The sequence below is a fragment of the Ixodes scapularis genome, unplaced genomic scaffold, assembly GCF_016920785.2.
Source record: "Ixodes scapularis isolate PalLabHiFi unplaced genomic scaffold, ASM1692078v2 ptg001708l_1___fragment_3__unscaffolded, whole genome shotgun sequence".
NCBI classification, from domain to species: Eukaryota; Metazoa; Arthropoda; class Arachnida; order Ixodida; family Ixodidae; genus Ixodes; species Ixodes scapularis.
The window spans coordinates 289058-315227 of record NW_024610188.1 but is presented as its reverse complement, the minus strand read 5'-3'; the positions used below and the strand labels follow the sequence as shown (position 1 = coordinate 315227).

The following is a 26170-nucleotide window of genomic DNA, read 5'->3' as shown; positions in this document are numbered from 1 at the left end:
GGTGATTTTTTATGGTGACAGAAGACTACCCAATCAAAATTTTGCTACAGCGTCGCATATTTTTAATAAAGTAAAAAAAACTGCTCGAAACCGAAACTGGACTAGGGTGGAAGAAGAAATAGAGGAGAAAGTAACCAGAAGTCACTTGGCTGTGCAATATTTTTTTTAATTAACGTATTTGCAGCATTTTAGAAGCCACAAAAAATGGATATCATATTTTCTGTCTATTTTTTAGCACTGAGTGTGCCTTCAATGACCCACGGCTTTGATTATGTTTGGAGGTTGTGTCTAAACCACAGGGAACAGCACGTGACCACGGAGAAGAAAGCGAGCACCGACTCAAACCGGCCGGTTCTCTATTGACGGTTCTCGGGCAGAAAGAAAATGAACTTGTAGCCACAAATTGTGTTCTGGGCAGTTTGGGTCACGTCGTGTACAAATAAATATCTTGGCGAGCTTAAAGGACACATGCAAAGAAAAAAAATGATTTTTTTTTAAACAACTTAGATGGGAAAGGGATATCATAAAACAATTTTACAACAAAGAAAAAAATTTTTAGAGATATATTTACGGTGTTATACAAATTTGTAGTTGGCGCCCGCAGGAGCCGTCGCTGGTCACGTGGTAGGCCTGTGCGCCGCCGCACGCCAAGCATTGTATGACGCCACTTCAATGCATTTCTCCACGCCACCGTCGCACAAGTTCGTCTGCTTCGGGGCGCTGCCGCCGTCATCTGACCAGCGTCACGTCTGCTTGTGCTTTTTCAGGAGTTTCCTTTGGGCTCTAAAAGTTACTTATTCATCTTAGTCTTTTTTGTTATATTTCAAACAAAGATGAATAAGTTACTTTTAGAGGCCATAGGAAGCTTCTGAAAGAGCGCAAGCACCACGTGACAAATATGGGCCCGCCACGTGATAAATAAGGGCCACTTTTCCGCGGCGCCTGCCGGCGCCAACTACAAATTCGTATACAATCAAATGCCTGTGTAACGAAGCGTGTGGGACAGCGATAATTCTTCATTATACACGCCACTTCGTTATACCCGTCGCACACTTTAATGACCCCAATAAAGCAGATAAGCAACGAAATAGCCCATTGTACGGGCTATTTCGTAGTAGAAGCGGTCGTTGTAGCGGCGTTTGACTGTAGCGCCGTATATATAGCTCTAAAAATATTTTTCTTTGTTGTAAAATCGTTTTATGATATCCTTTTTCCATCTAAGCTGTTTAAAAAAAATGTTTTTTTCCTTTGCACGTGTCTTTTAAGGGAAGACAGTACAGAGAAAAAAGGATTTCTGCAAAAAAGTTGATTTTAAAGAATGCCATATTGACATCCATCTACATCCTAGAGAGTATTCAAAAAAAGTTTCACTTGTTTACACAGCATGGTTATTTTTTATAAATTATTTTTGGTCCATTGACGCTAAAGAAAAGGTAGAGGTTAGAGCGCCTTGAACATGTTTTTCTCCGCTCCACTTTTTGGCATGAATTTCAGTTTAGGAAAACTATCTTAAGTGGAATTTAATCGGCAATGCCGCTGTGGCATTGTTTTCTTACTTTGTTGATGTCTTTTATAAATTATGTTTAAGATTTTGTCAACGAGATAAAAGGCAAGAAATTGATTTGATTTTTCAGCACGATGTTAGCATAAAATAATTTACATTTTGGAAACTTTTTACAGCTGCCCTCTTTAGGCATTCCGCTGCATATCTAGTAAAGAAAAAAGTTTGTTATTATCCAAGTTTTCTAAAAATAGCTTTCCTAAACAATATCTGTGTTCCCAATTGAAACCACTAATTTTTATCACAATTCTTGTACACAGATGAAACTTTGCACTGCATTCTGCCTCGCAACCCAGTATGCACTGTAAATTTCACTCATATTAAGCCGAAGCTTCTGAAGTTCACTCTTTTGGGTACTGCCCTCCCTTAAATACCCTGCAGTGTCCGTTTAAAGGGCCACTGAAAAGAAAATTTTTTTTTTTAAACAGCCTAGTTGGGACACTCGTGTCAAAAAATAAATTTTATGTGAAAACGTTTTTTCAGAGTAATGTTGACGGCGCAAGGTGTGATTGAGTTGGTAGTCTCCTCCTCTCCACTTGTTTTCTCTCTTGGCATTTCGAGCGTGTGGAGTAGGGGTGGATCGGCTTGACCGTCACGTTGAGGTGGAGAATTCAGGTGGAAAGAGTATGACCATTCTGAGACGTCATGAACCTAAATCCCGCGCCGTCAATATTGCTGTAAAAATTTTTTGCGTAAAATCTATTTTTTGATTTGAGTCTCCCTCCCAACCAGACTGTTTAAAAAATTTATTTTCTTTTCAGTGGCCCTTTCAGCAGAGATTGCAGCCAAGCATCATGTGTGAGCTAGCATCCATGCCACTTGCTTTCAGGAATGCCTTTCTAGCACAAGCGCTCATCCTGTGGAAGAATGTCTGAAAGCCGAGATCTTGCGCTTGAGCCTTGGCTGCAGTCAAGGCTCAAGGGTAAACGAAACATAGTAGGTGCATGATTGTTTATATGGTCCGTAGGCTTCCACACTCTTTGCAGGTATGGGTTCCCGAAGATAGAAAAGCTTGAGTACAAACTGGACTAGTCCAGTGTAACGGAACGTCAGCAAGGTGCTACCAACCTGCTGTTCCTTCTCCTTGTGGAGGATCTGCAGCTCCTTCTTGTCCCCGGCCAGGGAGCTTACCAGCTCCTCCAGGTCCTTGACCCTCCCCTGCAGGTCCCACGGCTTGCGTTTGCCCGCTGCAGACGGTGCCAGGGCAGCAGAGCTGCCGGAGCCCTTGCTCTTAGGGGCAGAGGGGGCCACGGACATGGTAGACCCTTTGTGCTTGGAGGCCAAGGAACCAAGCGTGGAGGTGGAACCACTGGCCTTGAGGGCTGAAAAAAAGCAACAAGGGTTGCTGTTCAATGTCTTGCAGCTCAAGACACTGTTCACAGCTTTCAGCAATCAACCAATTTAAAAGATGGCTGGTTTAGGCGGTTTCCGTGCGAAGATGCAAGCATCGGCACTCCCTCTATCAAAGAAGCTAGATCCTGCCAACTCCATTGTGCTGCAGTGATTTAGAAAGAGCCCCCAATATCCCTTTGTGCACGTTGTGGCTCATCTTCGGTCCCCAAGTTCGCAAGCACAGAAGGCGATTAATCCCAAGTTACAGCTGTTACAGCAGGTCCTGCATTTCCAGCAATGTTGGTCATGATTAGGTATGTACTAGCATGAAAGGTAACTGACCATTTTTCATTTGAGAAGGAAGCAGGATTCTTTGCAAGCAAAACAATTTGCTGCATGGAAATGCTGCATTCCAGATATCCTTACACACATAGCATTTTTCCTGTTTACAGAGTGGATATTTATTAGTCTGTTAGACGTACAGACATGCATTATCCTATAAATGACATTTGTACTTTATTGCAGTCAACATGCCAGCTCAGAAAAACAGAAAAGGTTATCGCATTGGAATGCCTGCTGCAACTACCCCTGGTGCTACTGCACTAGAGAGCGCTTAAATGCAAGGATACACTTAATTTCTGCGAACGAGACTCTCAACATATGCCAAGCCGATCAGAAATGGTTAGTGATCTTCAAGTATCACAGGTGCAAGCGTGACTTAGCCCACACTTCAATGGTTACAGCAGCAAAGATGTGCACCGACCGGTCCTGGATGCTGCCAATGTCAATGGTGCTGTGCCGACGTCGCAGGTTGACCTCGATCGCCGGAGGCGCTTCTTGAGATCCACGATTTGTTTTGCCGCAGTGGCGGCTGAGGTGGGAGCAGCAGCCCTCTGTCGTTTTGGGTGGTGGTCCTAAAAGGAAATATCTTATATATTCGCCCATCTTTCCTGGCATCACTCTGCTACAGTTGAGAATGCTACAGTTGTGTGTTACAGATTTAAAACAGCACGACGAGCCCTTCCCACAAAGCTCGCTGTGCGCCATCATTGGTGGTTTTCTCCTACCCAGAACTTGCTCTGCTAAAGTGGAATGAGTCGAGGGCTTTGTGGAAGAAGCTTGTCCCAGATTATTCCAAACCTTGAAAAACATTGTAGAGTGGTGATAAAAGTAAGCCCCTTCCAGCAAACATAAAAAAAAAAATGCATGTTTAATTATGTTGACAAAAATCTGTAAGCACAGAACGTGTGATGGCCTTACAATTATTGGCGATAGTCTGCGGGGTGTGGCTCCTTGTAAAGGCTCTTTCTGCTGCTTCTGCCACTTCTTACATTCTCGGCAAGCTCACCTCTTTTCTTCCACCATGGCTTCACAGCCCTGGCCATGATAGAAGAGAGGCGTCTGAATGGCACTGCCATGCTACAAAGCAGGTGTTGTATTGAAGATCCGCTCCCATTTCTGACAAACACCATGAGATGGTGCAGGATAACACTGCCCACGCACCTTCAAGGCCGCGAGGAGCACAGACTTCGAATGTTGCACGAAAAGTCCTCTCTTCGTGTTGAGAGCAAACGCTGTCCCTCACTAGCTCAGTCGGTAAAGCACTTGGCTCACAATCAAAGTGGAAAGTTGAAATCCTGCCGGGGGGCTGAAGTCTTTATATGGTTCCCTATGAACACAACGCTTTCGGTTTTTTGTAACCGCCAAACGTTACAGATCACCGTGAAAACTGGCTGATAGAACACACCGTTTTAAAGTCGAATTTGGGGGCTTTACACGGCAAACCAACGAAGGGCATTTGACATGCCCAAGTGGAGTACCGAGAATTAACTACAACCATCTGGGGCTCTTGATTATTCGTGAAAGGTGAAATCCCAGTTACACAGTGCCTTCTCCACAACAGGCCTCCATCAGATTGTGGAACCCGCCACCAGCTTATTCATAGGCTGGCACCTGGCCTAGGAGCCATCAAGACAGCTCATATTCCACCAACACCTATACGAGTGGCGTATAATGGAGACTGGATTGTTTCTAACAGTCCTTCTCAAAATGATCAAATCAGCCATTCGCTTTAATTGGCATTTTAAGCAACTAGACACTTTTTGAGCAGGGCCGATGTTTAGTGAAGGCAGAACCCAGAGAGCAAGTTGATCCAAGATGACTAGACTGCCCTCTAAGATTTTTCAACAAACGGCACCGTCTTACCAGGTTCTCCTTGAGGCTTTCCGAACGCTTCAGGATAGGATTGCCCAGACGATTGGTGGGGGTTGGTGCCCTCAAAGTCCTTTTCGGGACTGCTCCAGAGAGGGGCTGAAACAGGCAGGGGGAACAAGGATGCTGGAAGTTAATTTCAATACACAGCTTGCAATGATGTCACATCAGCCATCATTGCTTCATAACATGTTCCTGTGCACGTACCTTCTGCAGCACACATTTCACACTGTTAATATTTTTCTTCCCGTCAAGGCTTGCCGAGAAGAACACATTTCATGCCAAATATTTGCTACAGAAGGTATGGGCACAGGAGCACGGTATGGACACATGGCGGCTGGTTCGATGCCACAAGGCGTCACGTGAGAGGCATGTATAGTCTAGCCATCCTAGCATAAGCATAAAACAGCTGATCCTTGCATCAGCACAAATGTCAGTGTTGGGTAATGTACTTCTAAAAAGTACTCGAAGTAAAGTACAAGACAAATTAGAGGTTATGTACTTGAAGTAAAGTAACAAGTACACCGGGTCCAAAGCACTTGAAGGAAACTACTGTAAATACAATGTACTTTCAAAGTACAAGTAAATGGCGGCAAATATTAAAGTCGTGGCTTCAGAGTTGGCAAAGCATCCTGATACGAAGTTTTCAGTCGCTCGTTTTCAAGCGCCTTTCGGCGTCCAAGCTTTTCGGAGGCCGCGTTTGCCCTTGGAAACTACTCATTGTGAGGTACTACATACACCACACACTTCGCTGCTGCGCTTCCGTGAAGTTGTTTGCAGCACCATTTTATTACAGGTAAGGTCTCTCTGCACGCACACGGCTGCAACATGGCTCCGGTGTCAGCCAACACCTACAAGCTCTGAAAACCAACCGAAGTTACAAGGAGGGAGCCTTCGTTATTAGGTGTACAGTACTTGCTGCTACTACCAGCCGAAAGACAGACTACAATTCCATAACCGCAGGTGACCGCCCACCAACAATCACAGAACGTAGTAGCTCAAGGGAACGTCAACAAGGTTACAAAGCAACTTAAAAAGCAGCTATTGAGCGCAGGGAAAAAAAATTACAGTACTTACTTTGCTCTGGGTGCTTGGAGTAGTCCCCAGCGGACCGCTCGAGCTCCCAGCTACAAGTTGAAACACGACAGGGTGAGTTGCGCCCGGCAAATACAAGCGCCGTCATTTTGTAGCAGTTCCAGGACGAGGTTTGAAACGAAGTTTCGTCAACTTTTCTCGCGCGAACGTATGAGACGCTTGGGAAAATGCTAAAAGTCAAAACCAGGAAAGCGAGGGGCGTGAGTCTCGAAGAAAAATTATGACATATTTCGGGGCATTTGAAGCCGCAGTACTTACACGCACTCATCCTGCTGAGGACGCAGTGGAGGGAAGTGGCCACGGCGTACAGGGACACCTACAAGGCACACGGCACGACTGATACTAAACCGACTAAACCGACTAAACCAACTAAACTGACTAAACGACTGAACCGAGGTACCCGTTCCCGTGCACTGGAGAATGCCGCACGCCGCCTTTAGGAACAACGGCGAAATTGTTTGAATATGCGGACAAACCTTATGAGAGTTTGGATTGGTCGAGCGGTTTCGAGCTTGGGTTTCGAGAGTATGACTGAACCTATCTGCTTCTTGTTTTGTTTTTCGAGTACAAATTGTTAACAAATAACTTAACTAATATAAGAATTATTTTATACAATGTTTATTACGTTATGATTAATTTACTTAGCTCTGATCATTGCATTAATTTTAAAATAAAACTGGTGAGGCTGCTGAGCATAGAGTATTTGTAACCGGACTTCCGGTTACAAATTGAAGCAGACAGCATGCCCAGCATGCAGTCTACTTTTTCTGTCTTCCTGTGTATTCCTATGGGAAAACGCGCGTGAATTTTGTTTCGTTGCCGGAAAATAACATTAATAACTTTTGTTATTTCGGTTGTACCGGGTAGTATGTACCTTTATTAATATTGTGAAAGAGTAATTGCTTTAGTTACAGCATTTTTTCCTTTACCACTGAACGATGCTAAACTTCGCTATATTTCAGGCCCAAACCTCTGTTCCATGGCAGGTATGTAGAAACGAGCGACGATTCTAAGCAAAATAACGATCGAAAAGAATGTAGAGTGGGTTCAAAGTTCGCCAGCATTCCGCTGGTGCTTATCTCTACGAGCGGTTAAAAAAAACGTTCGAAACGTAAATAATAAAGTACGTAGGCTACGAAAGTACGTGTGTTTTCTTATTATTTCCTATGTTGGGCAGTTTTTATCGCGCACCTGTCCTCTGGCTTCTCCCTATTTGCAATGATTTGGAGCGAGCCGATGATGATTTGAACACAGAACAAGCATCTTCGCACATATTCATGAGCAGAAAGGATAAAGCAGTACTTATTTATAGCAAGTCGTACTATATTACGTGACTTTCAACTTATTTTGATCGTCTGCAAGCACAAGGAGTTACTTAACCAGTGTTACTGCGTAATTCTTGCCGTCTCTCTTGGTGTTCCACATGTCGTTCGTTCGTCTGGCACGTATATCCCCCGTGATGGAAAGCGTCGACGCCGTGTTCGCGCTAACAGTGTCCGACAGTGCACATAAATACACGTACGAAGCGGTTTTAACACCGTTTTTAATGCCGCGAATTTCAAATAAAAATGCTGTAACTGACCAATTATTTCGTCTGCGTGACTGAGAAATGTTCCAATGTGTCTAGTGTGTACAAATTATTCATGATATTTGCTCTTATGATCGAGCGCAGAGAGAAAATGCACTCGCTTTTTCCCATAGAAATGCATTACCAGAAGTCAATTTCTGACTGCATGCTGTCTGCTTCAATTTGCAACAGCACACTAGCGCCAGCTGAGCCTCTAGCGTTTATTGTAATAACTCCATAGAGATCATACTAGACCTGTGCGCCGCCGCGCCGCGCCGCCGCCGCCGCCGCCGCCTGTTTTGCTCTCGCCGCCCTGCGCCGCCGCCGGAATCCCCAGAGCCAGCACGCCGCCGCCGCCGCCGCACAATAAATCCGGCGCGCCGCCGGCGCCGCCATCTTTTTTTTTTTTTTTTTAGGGGGGGGGGGGGGGGGGGGGGGATATTGGTGTTTTGTTTTTCTGCTTCTGTATGAGTTTTATTTACTATATTATGCATAAAAAATGAATAGATACATTGGTGCCTGTGTGCCCTTTTCCCTTTCATTTTTACTCCTGTAAACATATCAATAAATGTAGAAGTTCCATAAAAAACGGAGACACGGAACGATAAAAAAAACGGACAAAACAATAAGTCTCAAACGCCGTTTGTAGTTTATTTGAACAACGAACGTTGTTACATATACCTCAAAACCCTCACCACCAAAAACGAAACACCTCCTCTTCACTAGGTTACCGAGAGCCGGACACTCAGACAGAACCCATATGATTCATGATCCAGACGTAGTTAAATGATTCACACCAACCAGCCACCCTGATGACCTCGCTTGAGGGCTGACCAGCCACATGCGATAACAGGCAACTACAGCTCCAGCACAGCCCTTACACTTCTTAGAAAACCCACAAAACAAGACCTTATAGAGACACAAAAAACTCTTCATATCACTGTCCAATGTCAAGGACGGTGTGCTTACACAATTACCAGAGGTCAAAATACGCATGGTCTCCCTCAGAACTCTCCAACCATTGCTGATTGTTGGGCGAGTTGGTATTGTGCGTGAGAAAACATGATTGCGCTTTAAGACATAGACAGAGGAAGAACATCACAGAGCGCCTACTTTGAACTGATTTAATCCTAGAGCCTCAGCGTAGATACCCACTGCGTCACCGCACCACATCTCAACCAATCCGTGGCCCCGCCGCGGACCGGAAGTACACTATCTCTTTTTCTGCAAAGTCAATTGAAATCACGCATGATTGCAGGTGCAAACCATTATTTGCTTCTTCAACTGTTCTCGCTAGGCACAATGATAAGACTGTTAGAGAGATAATTGAGGCGGACGCCATTAATAGTTCCGGCACGTGTTGTATACGTGTTTTTTTCTGGCACCCCTGAGGACCACCCGAAAAGGAGGTTAACCTTTCTAATTCGTGCTGAGCTTTGAAAACTAAATTCACACTGAACCTCTCTGCCACTGATATAAAGTTATGAGAGATTCCAAGGTAGTAAGGCACACACACAACATTCTTTACAACCGTTTTTTTCCATAGGAGCCGGATTAAATGTACGTTCTTGATACCTTGAGCACAACTGTAACAATCCCATCCTGGTGCAATTGTTAAGATCGTTGTGAACGAAAATTGAGCTTGGCAGAAGGTGTTGTCGGTTTTTATCTCGAAATGCCTGAGTGGAGCAACAGTCCAATGTCACTCAAAAACTATGAGCAATTGATTGAAATATTGAATCCGCATCATGGGAGAAAGTGCGATGTGACAACTGTAGACATCAATTAAGGACTTATGTTACTCTATGCATGAGTCGGAGCTGTTAAAAGGGTCAAGGGGTGGTGTGATGATAATCTAGTGAAGTTGCAGTCTGCCACTGGTATTGTTGTAGATAGTTTTATCAGCATTCTGGAGTTTCATTTAGAGTCCACTGCCGTAGACTTTGATGGTTCTCTTTTTATTCCAAAAACAGGGTCGTGAATTGCTCCAGTGTTGTCCGAGATTTTTTTAGAGCGCAGCTCTTATGGTACGTTTACACCTGGAAAGAAATCCGCTGCCGCGGGAGCGGATCCGCTCCCGGCGGCGGCGGCGACGAGCTGGTTGTGTTTACATCTATTTCCTTCGAGCAGTGGCGGCAGCGCCGGCTGCGGCAGCGGTTCCCGTAACGTCTCGTCAAATATGACGAGAAGGCGCGAGAGTTCCCGCCTCGGCTCTCTCTCTCCCGGGCGTTGCTGTTCCCGGAAGAACGCGTACTCGTGACGTAGGCAGCGTCGCGCTGCGCAAGAATGTCACATCCAGTCAGCGAAACGCCTCGTTCGGCGGCAGAAATAGATCCCGGACCTAAACGGCTCGCCGCCGCGTTTTCCGCCGAGCGTTTCGCCCCAGCGGCAAAAGCTGGGCGGATCCGCTGGCGGATCCGCAAGTGTAAACGTACCATTATAATAATAATAGCTTTATTTCCATTACAGGTAATGGCGGAGCCGAGAAAAAAAGCCGCACTAGGCGGCTTGACGAGCTCTCGGCCCGTTTCCGGCTTGAGCGGCGTCGGCGTCGCCGTCAGCGTAACCAAGGTCACCCCAAGGTCACGTGACCCCCAGGACACGTGACCCCCCAAGGTCACCACAAGGTCACGTGACCGGGGAGGTCACGTGACCCCGTAGGTCACGTGACCCCGTAGGTCACGTGACCCCAAGGTCTCGTGACCCCCAAGGTCTCGTGATCTCTCCCAAGGTCACGTGGCCCCCAAGGTCACGTGACCCCCCCAGGGCACGTGACCCCCGAGATCACGTGGCCCCCCAGGTAACGTGGCCCCCCTCCCCGAGGTCACGTGACCCCCTCCCCCCGAGGTCAGGTGACCCCCCCGGAGCATATTAAAGGGTAACTGCAAAGAAAAAAAAGTTTTTTTTTAAACAGCCTAATTGAGACAAGCATGTCACAAAACAAATGTTCCGCGAAAAAAAATTATTTTTTTATCAATATTTACGCCACAGGACGTAATTTAGTAGAGTCAGAACCTCTCCACATTTGAAACTCCCGCTCTTTCGACCCCCGCGGAAGAGGAGTACGCCCCGCCCCTCACTCTCCTTGCGTTGCGGACGTTGCGGAGTTGAACGACGCAGCGTCTCGACTTCCGGCAAGATCTGGCAACTACGCCAGGCCGCGGTATTGTGGTATTGTTTTGGTTTGACGCGGTTTGCGAGCACATGTAGCGAAGACGTGACCGGAGAAGTGACCGTGTGATGTTCCCGGAAGACGGAAAGTATCGTTCGTATCGTCGTGTGCGCTTTGAAAGCGAAGGGAGTCGCAGAATCCACGAGTGCGCAACCACAAGCCAAGGTTCACGACAGCGCTGCGTTGGTTTCGGCGATCTCGTTCTGTTTGGTGCAATACGGCGATGCGACAGAGCTGAAACGTTCGTGGTGTGTGTAATGCGGTGCTAACACGGAGCGCAAATTGGTTGTTGTGGGGTTGACGTTCAACCAGTTAATCGTCGTCAGCTGATCCAGTCAAACTGGTCCGGGAGGACGCTGGGAGCGTTTTTAAAAGTAAATCTGCCTCGTTCTGTTTCAAAATGTGGAAGTTTCCCGACGCATACCGTGAGTAAAAAGCTGCGGGCGTTTTCAACAAAATTACGTCGTTTTAATTGAACAATGGACTCCGAATCGTTGTCCTAAATCTGCCGTTTTTATGCTTCGTGTTGGACTGCGTTTGCACAGCGACGTGTTGCATCGTGCGGTGTGAATAAATTTGGGTCACGATTTGGTACCTGCCTACATATGCATGAACTGAGACCATTTTTACGTAGTGGACTTAGTGCTTTTTTATTTTCTGTCTAGTCGCGGACGTTAGGTGCACACGGGGCGAATTTCGACGGCCTCCAGAGCGATATCGGCGATATGACGAGAACGTAACTACTAACTAGACACGTTGGTCGCTACGCGAACGCCCGATTGCCTCCAGCCACATGGCATTCCTTTCGGGGCGACGTGGCTGCTGGAAGGCTCACTGTAGGGATCACGCATCTGACATCTCCAAAAAGTCAGCATTTGCAGGCGCAAACAAGCAAAACAAAAAAACAAAACAAAAAAAAAACCGCGCTAAGCAAGCAAAGATGAAAACGAAAGAACCGCGCTATGAAAGCCAAAACCCCGCGTCGCTTCCTATCACTAACACCTGCGACAGCTGCTAAACACACACTACTTCACTTCAAGAAGTCTCACTCAAGCACCTGGGTCAGCACGAAACGACGAAACACTGATCACTTCGGCGAAACGATTAGTCGAGGTAGGCGAGACGGCGGGAGCAGAGACTTCGGCGGCCATGAAAGAATGGCGAAGCTTTTGTTTGTATGAATCCAAACGGAAGTGCCCGTCTTGTAAACCTTTTGTAAAGAATAATAACTCTCATCACATGGGTTATTCTTTAAACGTAAAAATATGCCGCTCAAAAGGAAATTGCAACATATAACAAAGGTTTAACAACCAAGATCTAAGCTGTCAATCAAACACTTAGCCAATGAGAACCTTTTGGGATTGACGTCACACAATCACAACTTCGTGGCGCGCGATTTAAAACGGACGAAATAGCCGCAAACTAAAATGAGTCTCACGCAATAAATATTGCTGTAAAAAATGTTTTTTCTCGCGGAAAAATTGTTTTTTGACATGCTTGTCCCAATTAGGCTATTTAAAAAAAAACTTTTTTTCCTTTGCAGTTACCCTTTAAAGAATGAGGGGAGGAGGAGGAGAAGGAGGAGGAGGGGTCTACCCTCCCCTCAGTACCCTTCCCTCCTCCTCCTCAAGAGCTGCGCTCCAATTCGGCGTTACAGGGAGTTGTAAACGGCTTTCACTTTTTTTTTTAACGAGACTTTTGTTTACGTTGACATGGATGTGCGGTCCTTGTCTATTGGACCGCACAACCCTGCCATCGCAACAGTCCAATGGACTGTAAAAGCTTGGTCTGCTGGGCAAGTTGGTAGTGGACATTCATATTAAAAATAGCGCAAAAGAGACGGGACAAAAAGACGAAGAAGCACACAGGACAAACGCTTTGTCCTGTGTGCTTCTTCGTCTTTTTGTCCCGTCTCTTTTGCGCTATTTTTAATATGAATGTCCAATGGACCTTTTCCACATACCGACGGCACCAGGCGGTGGCTGCACGAACAAAAAATCGAGGAAGTGACCTACCTGCGCTACCAATCGATATCGGGAGCTACGCTACCAGCTTCTTCGCTCTCCGAGCTGCGTCGCGTGCCCAACGCGAGACACCCCCCAAAAAATTGTTTTTATTTTTTGCCAGGCGCTTTATTATGGTGTCGGAGGACTACCCAATTAATATTTTGCAACAGAGTAGCGTATTTCTTTAATAAAGCCAAAAGACGCAACTGCTCGAAACCGAAACCGAAACCCGACGGAGGTCGGAGAAGTGGAGAGTGATGGAGAGAAGAGAGTGACTGGCGGAAGTCACGTGGCTACACCCGACCTTGCCTTTTTTTTTTTTCTCCTCTCCGGTAGCAGACGACACGACTAGCGGCGTGCGATGCGGCGTGCGGGAACTGCTTGCCGTGCGATTCTTTTGCAGTTATGTTTGTTCCGCTCGTTGTTCTGTACTCCAAGATGAGTTGTTTTGTACATTGAGGAGTTGAAAATGAGTAGTGAGTGCCCGTGGTGAATTTCCATGATCGGCTCCGAAAATAATAAACCCAAGATGTTGCGTGAAGAGCTGGCTCACATGTCCTGCGTCCGAAAAAAAGTGGCATTGTGCGACAGAGTTTCCGAAAGATCAACGGGATCGGGACCAATGACTGGCTGCAATTCCTGTAGAACATTTACGGGCACCTCGGAAAGCGGACGCTACCTGAGTTATATGCTCCTTGCATTTTGCAGAAAGTGATTACATTGAGTTCGCAGGTGTCGAAACGGAAATCCCATACCGTTTAATTCAGCGAAGTATCGTCCACAACATTTGTTTGTTATTTTTTTTTTTTGTTTCTTCAGTGATGATTGTAAAAAAAAAAAAAAAAAAAAGATATGTAAACATAAAAAAATGTTTGAAAAAAAAAAAAAAATTCACGGTGGATCGAACCCGGTCCTACCGCGTGTAAAGCGGACGACTTTCTCACTGAGCTACTAGGGCATCGCGTTTCTGGTGGATCTCTTTCCTTAGTAATAATTCAGCCGGTAAACTGTAAGTTGGAAAGTTTGCTGTCGATTTTTCTATAGCAAAAGCACTCCCGGGTCGAAGTCGGGAAGCACCACGCTTTGGGGACATTCGCACCTAGTAAAGAAATCGTACGCGTGCATATTCAACTCGAAGTAGACACGTCGTGCTTGACGTTTGCGCGAGCGTTGTCTTCAGCCACGAGAAGGGAGCGACGGCTCGGCGACGTCTTCGTGCAAATCGGCTTGGTGGCCGGGCGTGTTGTACGGGATGAATACCAATTCTTTTGATCAGTCCCAAATTTCTCTTTTAACGGTAGACAGAAATCGCCGGTACCGCGAACGTCAGTTCTGAAATAGAGGTCCCAGGCCCTTCGTCCGCTGCCATCGCCGTCCCCGCGAGTCCCACGATACGCGAAACGACGAACGCACAGAATGCTTCCGGTTGTCTGTGGAACTTTTTTTTTTTCAATCAACTTATTTACAGCTTTTTAGAAGCCACAAAAAATGGGTATCATATTTTTTTTCTATTTTTAATATTGAGTGTGTGCCTTCAGTGACCCACGACTTTGATTAAATTTGGTGGTCGCATCGATACCTTAGAAAACGGCCCGTGACCGCGAAAAAGAGAGTGAGCGAGACTCGAACCGGCCAATTCTTGATCGGCGGTTTACGGGCGGAAAGAAACCGAATTTCGAGCCGCAAATTCTGTTCTGGGTAGTTGAGCTCTCATATGTCACGTACAACTAAAAACCTCGGCGAGCATAAATACCCTGTCAGTGCCTCTTTAAAGATGGGCATCCGTGGCGTCCACCTAATCGTTGTGTTTTTCCTTCCGTCCACTTTCTTTTTTTGTGTAACCCAATTATATATATGCTGCAATTACCTGTTCTACTCGCTTATCCACAGGCTCATTCCGAATTTCCTCGATTTTTCGTTCCGACTTCCGCCGCTTGGCATCGGGCGCTCGCGCGTGCGCAGAACGCTTCTCGGAAAAGGTCCATTAAGTACTCTCTCCAACAGCTGCGCGTTACTCTCTCCGCTCTCTCTCTCTCTACCAGCTGCGTGCACTTCGCGTGCGTTCGCTTCTACTCACACCGCGCGCCCATGCGCAACTCTCCTCCTCTAGTCTCCTCTCCTTCAAGTGTGAATATAAGCAGCGGTAGCGCGCTGCGAGCGTTCAGTTCACGAGAAGCGGCGTCCATTCGTCAACGTCGAGCGGCGGATGCTGAGCTACGACAACGTGAAGCAGCGGCGGTTCGAGAACGTCGAGCAGCAGAACCTGAGGTTCGGGACCGTGAAGTTCAACGTAAACGTACGAAGGGAGCGGCGGAACCCGACCTTCAAGAACGGGAAGCCGCGTTGGTTCGTGAACGTCGGGCAGCAGAACCTGAGGTTCGGGACCGTGAAGTTCAACGTAAACGTACGAAGCGAGCGGCGCAACCCAACCGTCGAGAACGGGAAGCCGCGTGTTAACACCGTTAATAACGATCCGCGATGCTCCGCATCACCCCATGGTTCCCCTCGAGAAGATGGTGTAATTTGTTTTCTATTTCTCTCGCGCATTATCCTTTCTTTCTTGGCTCGAAAAACTTTTGTCAACGTTATAAACGAGCCTTTCTTATAGGCCGACACGCTGTTTGCAAACAAGCCCGCATTTGCCCTCAGCAGGTGTGGACACTGCGCATGCGCAGAAACCGAATTCGCATGAAGTGAAGCGTCTGCGCATGCGCAGTGCCGTCGACAGTGCCACCGCAGCTGCGTGACGTCAGGGCCGCGTGTTGGCTGATAGGTATTACGCACGTTTGACCTCCGAAATCCCGCAAAACCTTCGCTCTTGTGAAATGCAGTTCCAGGGTCACCGCATAGATGGCGCCAGAATGCCAGTGTGTTTAGGGTGCCTACATGTATGTCTGTCTCAGGGTGAAGACATCCATTGTTGCCCTGAGTGTGCAAGCGCGTGACGCTCTCGCGCACTAGGTGCGTGACTTGGGCGGTAAAATCGCGTTTATGCATTAAGCGTGTTTCACATGCAGCGATTTTGGCCATAAAGCGGCGCGATTTCTGCCGTCGCGGCGCTCGTGCCGCTTAATTGCTGGTGCTGGCCAGAGCGCCGCGACGGCAGAAATCGCGCCGCTCTAGGGCCAAAACCGCTGCATGTGAACTAGGCTTTAGCCAGAGCTACGCGCTCGAGCTGAGTGACACCGGATTGCGCGCACTTCAAAATGCGTAAAAAAACGATTGGGCGGAAAAATGGCTGAGATATCACCACTCAAGCGAAAACGCGTGTGTATGAAGGCACTCTAAGCGTGTTTTAGAGTTGCGCGTTCATCTCCGTAGCGCCGTCTTTCCTGCACCGCACGTTGATCCTGCTCCTCACGTTACTGAATTCGGCGAATAGCGCCGCCGCGCGTCGAGGCGCGCTGCGTGCTCAAAAGCAGGGTACGTACTTACGGCGGGGCGCGTGCAACGTCTACTTTCCTGCACGGCACTTGATCCGGCTCCTCACGTGATCGGATCTCGGCGAATAGCGGCGCGGCGGCACGTGGAAAACAGACGCGCAACTCTGGCCCCCGTTTCGAACTTGCCACCTGCAGGAAGCATTTTTGAACCGAAACTCGCTGTGAAGGGACAGAACGAGCGGGTTGGTATGGATAGTAAACTTGAGGAAGAAAACGTCCTTTCTCGTTTTCTTCCTCAAGTTTACTATTGCTGTGAAGCTCTACGCGTAAACCAGGGTGCGGCGTGTATTCGGTATGTCGCGAATTCGCGGTACTGGGCGTTTCTTCTTTATTTTTTTTTCTCTCTTTCTTTTGATGATTTTCTTTTCGGACCACTTTAAGTGTCGGTACGGTCAGGGAGAGTAGAGTCCCTCGATATGCACCCCGTAGGTAGCGATATACAGGAACTCCAAGGGAGAGTGGAGTGTGCTGCCGCTTTTAATCTCCGTTCTTCCCGTCGTTTTCCTTTCTTGGTCCCCAACGGGTTTGACGTGGGTTATGTTTAGGGTTCCGCGTTTTCGGTTTCTATTTTTTCATAATTGGGCGTACTTTTTTCGGTGTTTATTTTAAAATTCAATTTCTGGGTTTTTTCGGCGTATATTTATGCCCGCAAAAGTTTATGGGCTTTTTTCGGTGAATATAAAATAAACATCGACGGACACCGGATCAGATGATCCTTGTAGCTCTGATATTTGTGATCACTCAAAGAATAACGGCACAGATGCATTGTAAAAGAAATGGATACTTTATTTGGAAAATGCGTGCAACTGTAAACGCATCAAAAAAAAAAACAACAACAACAACAACACAGAAGTACAAACATTTCAGATATGAAGCCTATGCCCAAAATACACGAAACTTCACCTGTATATCAGGATCACGTAATCTTATTATAGTACACAGACATGCACTTTCCTAGGTTCTCCTCGTTGATCCGGACTCTTTCTTTCCTGTTAATATGACCATGTGCTTCGAGAATGCACTCTCAACACTAACACTGGACACTGGCAGGCTGGGGAGATGAAGCCCTGCCTGAGTCAAAATCGGCCAATCAACCAATTGTGACCGCTAAAAGAGACACGGTGTGACGTTTTGAATGACAACACAACATGCAGAGCTTGCATCATGCAAGTCTTCCTTACAAGAAGTTTGAAAACACGCTCGTACATGGCGAAGTCATGGGGAACTTCGGACTTCACGTTCCGATCGATGATGCGCACATTAAACCAAAACGTCGTGATGGCATCCGTGTATCCCATACATTCGGACACGTTTCGATAGACACTGTCGTTCCACTTTTTCGCCACGGCTCTGCGGTACGACTGGAAGGTTAAAGTGACCTTTTCCGGTCAAAACTGAATTTTAAAAAATGGATTCCCTGTACTCGGTTTAAATCGAAATGCCGAACCAAAAACTGACCTTTTTCGGTTAAAACCGAATTTCCGAGAATGAATTCGGCGTACTTTTATCGGCTTTTTTTGGTTTAAACCGAAGACTCCGAACCCTAGTTATTTTTCATCTTCGGGCACAGTTTTGTGGCGTTGACCTCGCAGACGAAGGCTGAGTCGCGAATGCCGACTTGGCACGCGATGGCGCCGCCGGGATACTGGGTATTGCCGAGCTATCCTCGTTTTTCTCATTTGTTCCCAAATCGGAGATGTGTGGACTGGCTAGCGCGCTTTTTAGAGGCGTTTGCTCTGCTCAGTCTGCCGTCTGTAGTGTCGTCGGACGAACAGTTTGAACACCAAGACGACCCCCTTCTCAGGCCGACGACTCCAGGCTTCTGGCAGCATTGGGACTCCGACTCTATCGGCAAGTTACGACTCGTTTCTTTGGCCGTTCGGCTTATGCCTCTGGCACTGTAGTGCGAGTGGGGAACATTTGAAAATTTTAGTGCGTTGCTTAATTTTTGTCGCTGTTTTTATTTTTATTTTGACAGTTGGGAGACATCTCCCAACTGTCAATGACAGTTGGGAGATGTCAACGACCCTTAGCTGAATGACAGCTGGGAGCGCAGGTGCAACCAGGGCATACGTTTGCCATTTTCTTAAAACACCTGAGACCGGGTGTGAAAATCTTGAAGCAACTAAAGGTTGAAGAGGCAAGGAAAGAAGGGGATCTGTACTAAATGGTGTCGGCCAAAATTGTCCCGGACAAAATGGCCTCAGTCAAATTGGCAACTAACCGTTAGGTGAGTTGCCAATTTGTCCGGGTTTGCGCTTGGGACCGTTAGGTCCCAAGCGCAAACCCGGACAAGAAGGTCCCAGGCAAATTTTGAGGCATAGTTTTCTTGCTCTTCAAGGGTTAGCCGATTGTCTGTGCTTGCTGCAGATTGGACATGGAGAAAAAAAGAAACAAAAAAAGTGAAAGCCGTTTACAACTCCCTGTAACACCGAATTAGAGCACAGCTCTTGAGGAGGAGGAGGGAAGGGTACTGGGGGGTGAAGTGACCTGGGGGGGGGGGTCACGTGACCATGCCTATGATGTCATCAGTGACGTCACTGATGACGTCAACAGTGACGATGACGATGCGAACTCCGATGACGTCATCTGTGATGATGACGATGACGATGCCCCCCCGAAGTCACGTGACACCCCGAGGTCACGTGACCTTGGGGTGTCACGTGACTTCGGGGGGGGGGGTCACGTGACTTTGGGGGTCACGTGACCTTGGGATGACCTTGATTACGCTGACGCCGACGGCGACGCCGCTCAAGCCGGGAACGGGCCCCTAAGAGCTGCGCTCTAAAACAACGACAACGTTTTCCTAAATATTTGTTATAAAACGCTAACCCTTTTAAAGTTTACATATTCGATTCAAAACACATTGCATGCCAGTAGCTGAGTCAAGAAAAAGAAGGAAAAATGAACTATAGAAATAATATACAAGTACATTTATCAAATAATGTGTCTATAATATTTCACATATTTAGCAAGAGAAGAAAAACGTTTAATAGCACGCCATCACACAAGAAATGGACGTTCGTGTTTATACAGCGTAAGGGCCTGCCTTTGAGGAGCGGCGACATTGGTCTACGCTGTAGAGGAGCAATTTTGACAGTGCGGCACCAATGCTAGCCTGGGGTATTTAACGTGCATCACTCAGTAGAGATACAGGACCGCACGTACGCCATCAAAGATATATAGCATGTGCATGATGCTAATGTCCGATTCATCATGTGCATACGTTTGCTTGCTGCAACTCCAGCAAACTAAAGAGGGCATGCTGCTCAGGCAAAATGGCGGACGAAAGGAGGAAGTTTTCGTCGTTCAGCACGCGGACCGCCACAAATTCCTGCACTGCAGCGTAAAATCAGTGTTACATTTGAAAGCAAAGCTATTTTTCGACGATAGAAACTTTTTTCTATAGTCAGTGTGTAGGAATGAGACGTCGGAAGCATAAAAATAATTACTGGAAACGATGTTTGTTTCTATGCTGCATACGAGAACCAAGCAGCGATAGCAGACGACAGAGTCGAAATGACCTCCTCTCCCGAGCTTCTCGGCGCTGCCCCTACGCGGCGTCGATTTCGCTGGAGTCGCGAATACTAGGTTTTACATGAAGCCACAGTGCAGCCTACGCTACGAGCTGATAGGGCCGATCAAGCAGTGCTGAAAACAAAACGCACTAATTGTGTTCGTCGACTTTTTTTGTGCACCGAAAAAAGCTCACCGCAAAACCGGCGGAGAAAAGCTCACCGATTGTTTTTTAATGTGGGGACTATTGGATCATGCGTAACTTATATCAATTTATTATTATTAAAAGTCGTCAGCTTTGAAAAAAAGAAAATGTTCTTTTTGTATTATTTGTTAAGCTTATTGGCTATATTGCTCCCAAATTAATTATTGCGGGCGAGTGTTTTTGATACTTTACTCTCTAGGCAACAAAAGCCTAACTGAAAAATTTACGAACTTGAAGAACAAAAAAGTGTTCGAAAATTTAATAATGTGTGCCTAAAACCTAAAAAGCAAAACTGTAAATGCGAAACATTCTGAAGTGCATGCACAACAACGCGGTGCCTGAAATTCTCTTTGAAGCATTTGTCAACCTTTGAAAACAGGAAAACAATCAATGGGATATCGAGGCTCCTCTTCCACGAACATGCACTTTTCTTGCCGTTCGGCTGGTGTTTCCACACGTTGCCTTTGTGCGATAGTGCCCTTCTACGGCGAGCCACCCATGACCTCCAGAGCTGCACACTGTCACCGTTGTTACCCGTGATCTATATAAGAACTAGTCTTCTGTAAGGTAGGGAATTGGGCGAGTTGGTAAACATTATACATGATGAAAACCACTCAAATGACGAAGACGAAGTGAGGACAACAAATACGACTGGACGACGCTGTTCTCGCAACTAAAGTTTTATTAGTGAAATAACAAAGGAAACAGCGTAGCCGACACCTATTACATCAAGAAACACCTACTCATCTATCAGGCACCACACAATCTTTCGAGCTGAAACGGTTCACCACACCGCTATTCATATTAGCTCGCAAAAAAACAAGCTCTTTAACGGACAAAGGTACCGATGGCGCACTGTCAAGCTGTCAATAAATTGTTGTCCTTTTTATAGGGCATCCAGACGAAGGAGAAATCCGCTTCTTTCCTTCGCGGAGCGCGCATCACTTGAGACATACGTCATTCCTTTTTGACGCCTCGCGCCGCCGTTCTCCTCCGCGGCGGAGGCGCGGAGGCTTCGTGCTGTCAGCACGAAAGCTCCGCAGGTGCACGCGGCGGAGCCGGGGACGGAATTTCCCGGGTTGTCGACGTCAAGACATCCGTCCGCGGAGTTCTCCTTCGTGTGGATACCCCTTTACGGGTATCCGATATTCTGATTTTATACTGCAGCGTCATTAATATACGAAAGGGGTGATTACTAATGTCAGGGGAATTAGTAAATATGCTCAATGAACTTAAAGAATATTACAAAAAAGAGGGGAATTATTTTTAAAGAAGTGACGAACTCTAGCTAATTGTGTTAAATTGCCACGCACGATGCAGAATCCGCTAAGCTAAGAAAGAACAAATTGGCGAGCTTTTCTACGCATCCGCACAAAGGCCGGTGAGCTTTTCTCCCCACCTGCCGGTTTTGTGGTGAGCTTTTCTCCGCCGCCCGAGTCAAACAGGGCTACCGATGGAGCGCTGACACACGTGCCTTCAACGTACTTCGTTATGAAAAACGCTTCGGATATCTCCCTTGTAGTTTTGTTTCGGTTTCTGGTCAAAATAATTGTCTTATAAAACTTCTAAACACACCAACATGAGCTTCGTCTACTACCAGATTTCCTGGTGGTAATGATCTTGCATGTAATATCGTGTCCTGCGAGAACGCTTCCTTCCCATGGTGACCCTGACCATAGCAGACTGACTTTATCGTCCTGAAGGCGACAGTGGTGTGGCGAGACCAGGCGCCTACTTAGTCTGTTTCGCCGTACTTTTCAGTGGGTGGAAAAAGGTAGCCGTTGTGTACTTTCACACATGTGGGCCCATGGGAGCAAAAGTCTCGGCAAAAACAAAACAAATAAATCATTGTTTAAAACACGAGACTGTGGTGAGGGAAAAAATAGAAAAGCTGTAAGTCGAAGAAAAAAGGTACAGCAGAAATCTCAAGCGCAGCTAAATCGTTTATTATATCAGGGGTACATAAGGAGTGAGTCCTTATGTACCCCCGATAGCTACCAACACCTACTCTTCCGGAGATGCACTTCGTTCACAGTCCTTGATAGATATGGATCACCCACCTAATGACCTCTTAGAAGTGTCCCAATTCTCGATGGAATCATCACCAACTTCTCTTCCAGAAACATACTTTGAAACATAATAAGCCTTCAAGCCCTTCTTTCACATTGCAACAAATAAATAAATAAAAAAGACTTAAAAAAAATTATCTGGTCACTTTGCTCACAATGCACGTAAAAAAAAAAAAAAAAAAACTTAAAAAGACCCGAAGCTTAGGAGATACAATTTTATATATTTTTTATTCTTATTGTTGCTCTTACGACCGTCTTGATATCATTAGGCTCTGTGTAAAACTTTAGTTTTTGACCAACCTGCCGTACAATTTTTTTAGTATCCAAAATGTTTGGATATTTCCGAGTTTTAAAGCGTTTATTTTTACCACAGCCTCCTATATACTATGTTTTTACATTTAAATATTTTATGCTCTGCTAATCTAACGTTTACAAGCCAGCGGTATTCCATAAACGACCCTTTCTTGCAACGGAACTGACAGGTCCCGATGTGCCTCGTGACACTTTTTGACCGGACCGAAACGAAGTCAGACGATTTAGTTTATAATCCGACCTAAAAACATATATTCCAAACTTTTTGGCGCAAGCATTTAAATATTGAGATTTGATGAAAAAAACAGTCACTTCACCTTTTTATTTATCTACTTTATGTTCATCTGCAAAACGAAGTTCTAGTTGTCTTTTTATGAAATCTTCATACCCAGTACTCTATAATCTATGTCATTTTTTATATAAAGATTAATCCAACGAGTATATAAATTCTGCGTGGTTTTCATCAATAAAGACTTGACCACTCCAGCTTTTACAGATTAAGTGGTCAAATCATTGCTTAAGCTCGTCGCAGTGGCTAAAACTTCGATATCGGCGGCGTAAAAAAAAGTCACTGTGGACGTCGAGTGGAGCAACACCGGCGATGCCAGTTTTATTTCAAGGTCACCTTTTTTATTTTGTCGACTCTCAGGTTAAACAATTTTTTTAGTGCAAAGGAACTCGGGGGGGGGGGGGGGGGGGGGGGGTTGAGAAATCATTGCAGTCATTCTGCCAATGTTGAAGAAATCTTCATTAACCGGCGCGACATCCGTCAGCTGTGCTCGAGGGCGATGCTATCTGACACCAATTAGTTCTTTGCAACGCCAGAAAAATATTGCTTAGGGTAGTTTGTATAACAAGAACTGAACTTTCCACCAACTGAAAGTGTCGCCAGTAACTGCTAGAAGAAATCAAGTAACCTGGAGTCGAATGTATTGGCGTGGAGCAGTCTACCGCTAAATAGTATGACATCATGATCAGGGGCGGATTTACAGGGGGGGTCCGGATGTCTTGACCCCCCTCTTGATTTCTGCATGCGTAAAAATTTAGGACGTGGAAACGGCGGAGCGGGGGGGGGGGGGGGGGGGGGGGGCGTCCTAAACGTGTGGTACGCTGACCGACACCTGACCCCCCCTCTGGAAATTCCTGCATCTGTCCCTGAGATTCTTCTAGTCATAAAAAGAATTGAAAGTGCCCTAAAGTTGAAAGGCATGCCAGCCTAGGCCTTCGTCCACGTTCGCGCTACCAAGATGAACACGCACAACTCAGCGACCGCTAAGTAGTTTCGCATATCGTTTATTCTTTTTGTGGTTGGTATTTACCGCTACATACTCCATTCAAAAAGGTAAATATGTGGTTAGCGTATTCAGCCTTAGGAAGTAGCATCTGTTAGTTCCACAAGCTGGGTGCATCACATACAGAAAAAAGAGTTTATGCATATTGTTTATTAGACGATACATAAACACGAATGGTTTTGAACTTGGTCACACAAATTGTGGGGGAAAACATCTACATATCTATACTGACAGTGTCAGTTGGCTGCAATAGAACAGTTTTATCAAGGTTATAATATATTGGGATAGTCTATCTGGGAAGCACTTCTACTTTCTTGCTCCATACACTTTCTCAAAAAGCAAGAGGGTAATAATTTTGCATGTGTCTACAGGTCTCACGATCAATAAAAAACAAAAAACAAAACCACTAATCTGTCCAAGATGTGTCTGCAGAAAAAAAAAAAAGAGCTCAAGACTAGTTTTGTAAAACTGAGAATGTCACCAAGCCAAATAAAATCGGTACTTGATAAAATCCCGACACAATGAGTATGTACATGAGGTTGCAGTACATAACACCTCATAAAATCGATAAAAATATACTATAAATAATAACTTAATATATTCATGCACTAGACTAAAACAATATGGACACTTGTAGAAAAGAGAAGGGGGGGGGTGCAAAAATTCAACCGTTGTAATCCGACCCCTGTTAAGACAGTTTTATCAAGGTTGTAATATCTTGGGATAGTCTTTCTGGGAAGCATATCCCATGGCAATGCAATGAGCATTTTTCTGAACTTTCTTGCCCCATACACTTTCTCAAAACAAAGAGGGTAATAATTTTGCATGTGTCTACAGGTCTCACGATCAATAAAAAACAAAAAACAAAACCACTAATCTGTCCAAGATGTGTCTGCAGAAAAAAAAAAAAGAGCTCAAGACTAGTTTTGTAAAACTGAGAATGTCACCAAGCCAAATAAAATCGGTACTTGATAAAATCCCGACACAATGAGTATGTACATGAGGTTGCAGTACATAACACCTCATAAAATCGATAAAAATATACTATAAATAATAACTTAATATATTCATGCACTAGACTAAAACAATATGGACACTTGTAGAAAAGAGAAGGGGGGGGGTGCAAAAATTCAACCGTTGTAATCCGACCCCTGTTAAGACAGTTTTATCAAGGTTGTAATATCTTGGGATAGTCTTTCTGGGAAGCATATCCCATGGCAATGCAATGAGCATTTTTCTGAACTTTCTTGCCCCATACACTTTCTCAAAAGAAAGAGGGTAATAATTTTGCAGGTGTCTACAGGTCTCACGAGAAATAAATAAAAACATAAAAAAAAGAACAAAAAAACACTAATCTGTCCACGCTTCGAGAATGTGCTTCCGTTCGGGCTCGAAATCGCTTCCGCCCGACGTGCACGAGATAACCGGGGCGGCGCAAGGTGCCGTTATGACAGCCATCGTGATGGGTGACGGAGCTCGCGCATATGCTACAGATAACATTTCGCAGCACCTTGCGCCAGTCCCTGCTATCTCGTGGGTGTCGAACGGAAGCGAGCGAAAAAACATGACCGCGAACAAGAAAGGAAGCGCATGCACAAAGCGCGAGTCTTGAGAGCGGCAATGCGCCGTGAAAAGGCGTAGCCAGTCTTTTCGGCTGGCACTCTCGTGCCCCGCGAACGTTTGCTCCCGACGGTACATAACACTCCATAAAATCTATAAAAATATATTATAAATAATAACTGGACTGAACTATAAAAAAGACACTTGTAGGGAAAAAAAAGGGAGGGGGGGGGGGGGGGGGGCAAAAAGGCAACCGTTGTCATCAGACCCCTGTCAAAGTGCTAAATTAAAGACGATTCTTAGGGCATTGCCCGGTTTAGAAAATTATAAAAGGTTAAAGGGCGAAGGTTATTATTGAGATGGCACCTGCACTGTCCGATGTGCAGTTCCAATGTTGCACTGGGTCACCTACAAACAGAAGAGGAAGAATGTAAGATCCCACAAAAATATTCTACATGGTTTGTGATATTTTCATTTTTACATTCCGGTGCTTCAATTACATTAAACACTGGCGCCTACATCTCTCATGATGTAGACGCAAACTTGACGCAGATGGGCGACGTGTCTGTTTGCTCCTAACTCACAGGGACGGGATTTAGCTTTTTTTTGTCGATTTCATCACTTGCTTAGGTTCATCGCAGTAACTAAAACTTTGATGTCGGTGGCGGAAAGAAGTGACACTGCGGACGTCAGGTGGAGCAACACCGGCATGTCCAACTTCATTTCACGGCCACCCTTGTTGTCAAAATCGAGGTAAAATAAAGTTTTTGTGCAAAGGAACTTTGGAGGAATCAATGCAGCTCATTCTGCCAGTGCTGAACACAACTTC

General features: G+C 45.8%; 1 protein-coding gene and 1 long non-coding RNA gene across 3 annotated transcripts in view; both read right to left on the bottom strand.

Annotated features, from left to right (window-relative positions):
• LOC120851103 (carboxy-terminal kinesin 2-like) overlaps positions 1 to 26170 on the bottom strand; it is a 63637-nt gene that overhangs the window by 15022 nt on the left and 22445 nt on the right. Inside the window, exon 15 of one of the 2 annotated variants that reach the window (XM_042288311.1) lies at positions 25410 to 25749. The exons of the other annotated variant lie outside the window; for it this stretch is intronic. Coding sequence (XP_042144245.1) covers positions 25693 to 25749 — 57 coding nt within the window. The 3' untranslated portion in view covers positions 25410 to 25692. Of the gene's footprint in view, positions 1 to 25409; positions 25750 to 26170 lie in introns of those variants that run through there. 2 annotated transcript variants of the gene reach the window in all.
• On the bottom strand, positions 3663 to 6241 carry LOC120851104. The gene is made up of 3 exons (XR_005718242.1): positions 6182 to 6241; positions 5099 to 5203; positions 3663 to 3807 (listed from the first exon to the last, which is right to left on the bottom strand). It is a non-coding gene; the product is annotated as an uncharacterized LOC120851104 (long non-coding RNA).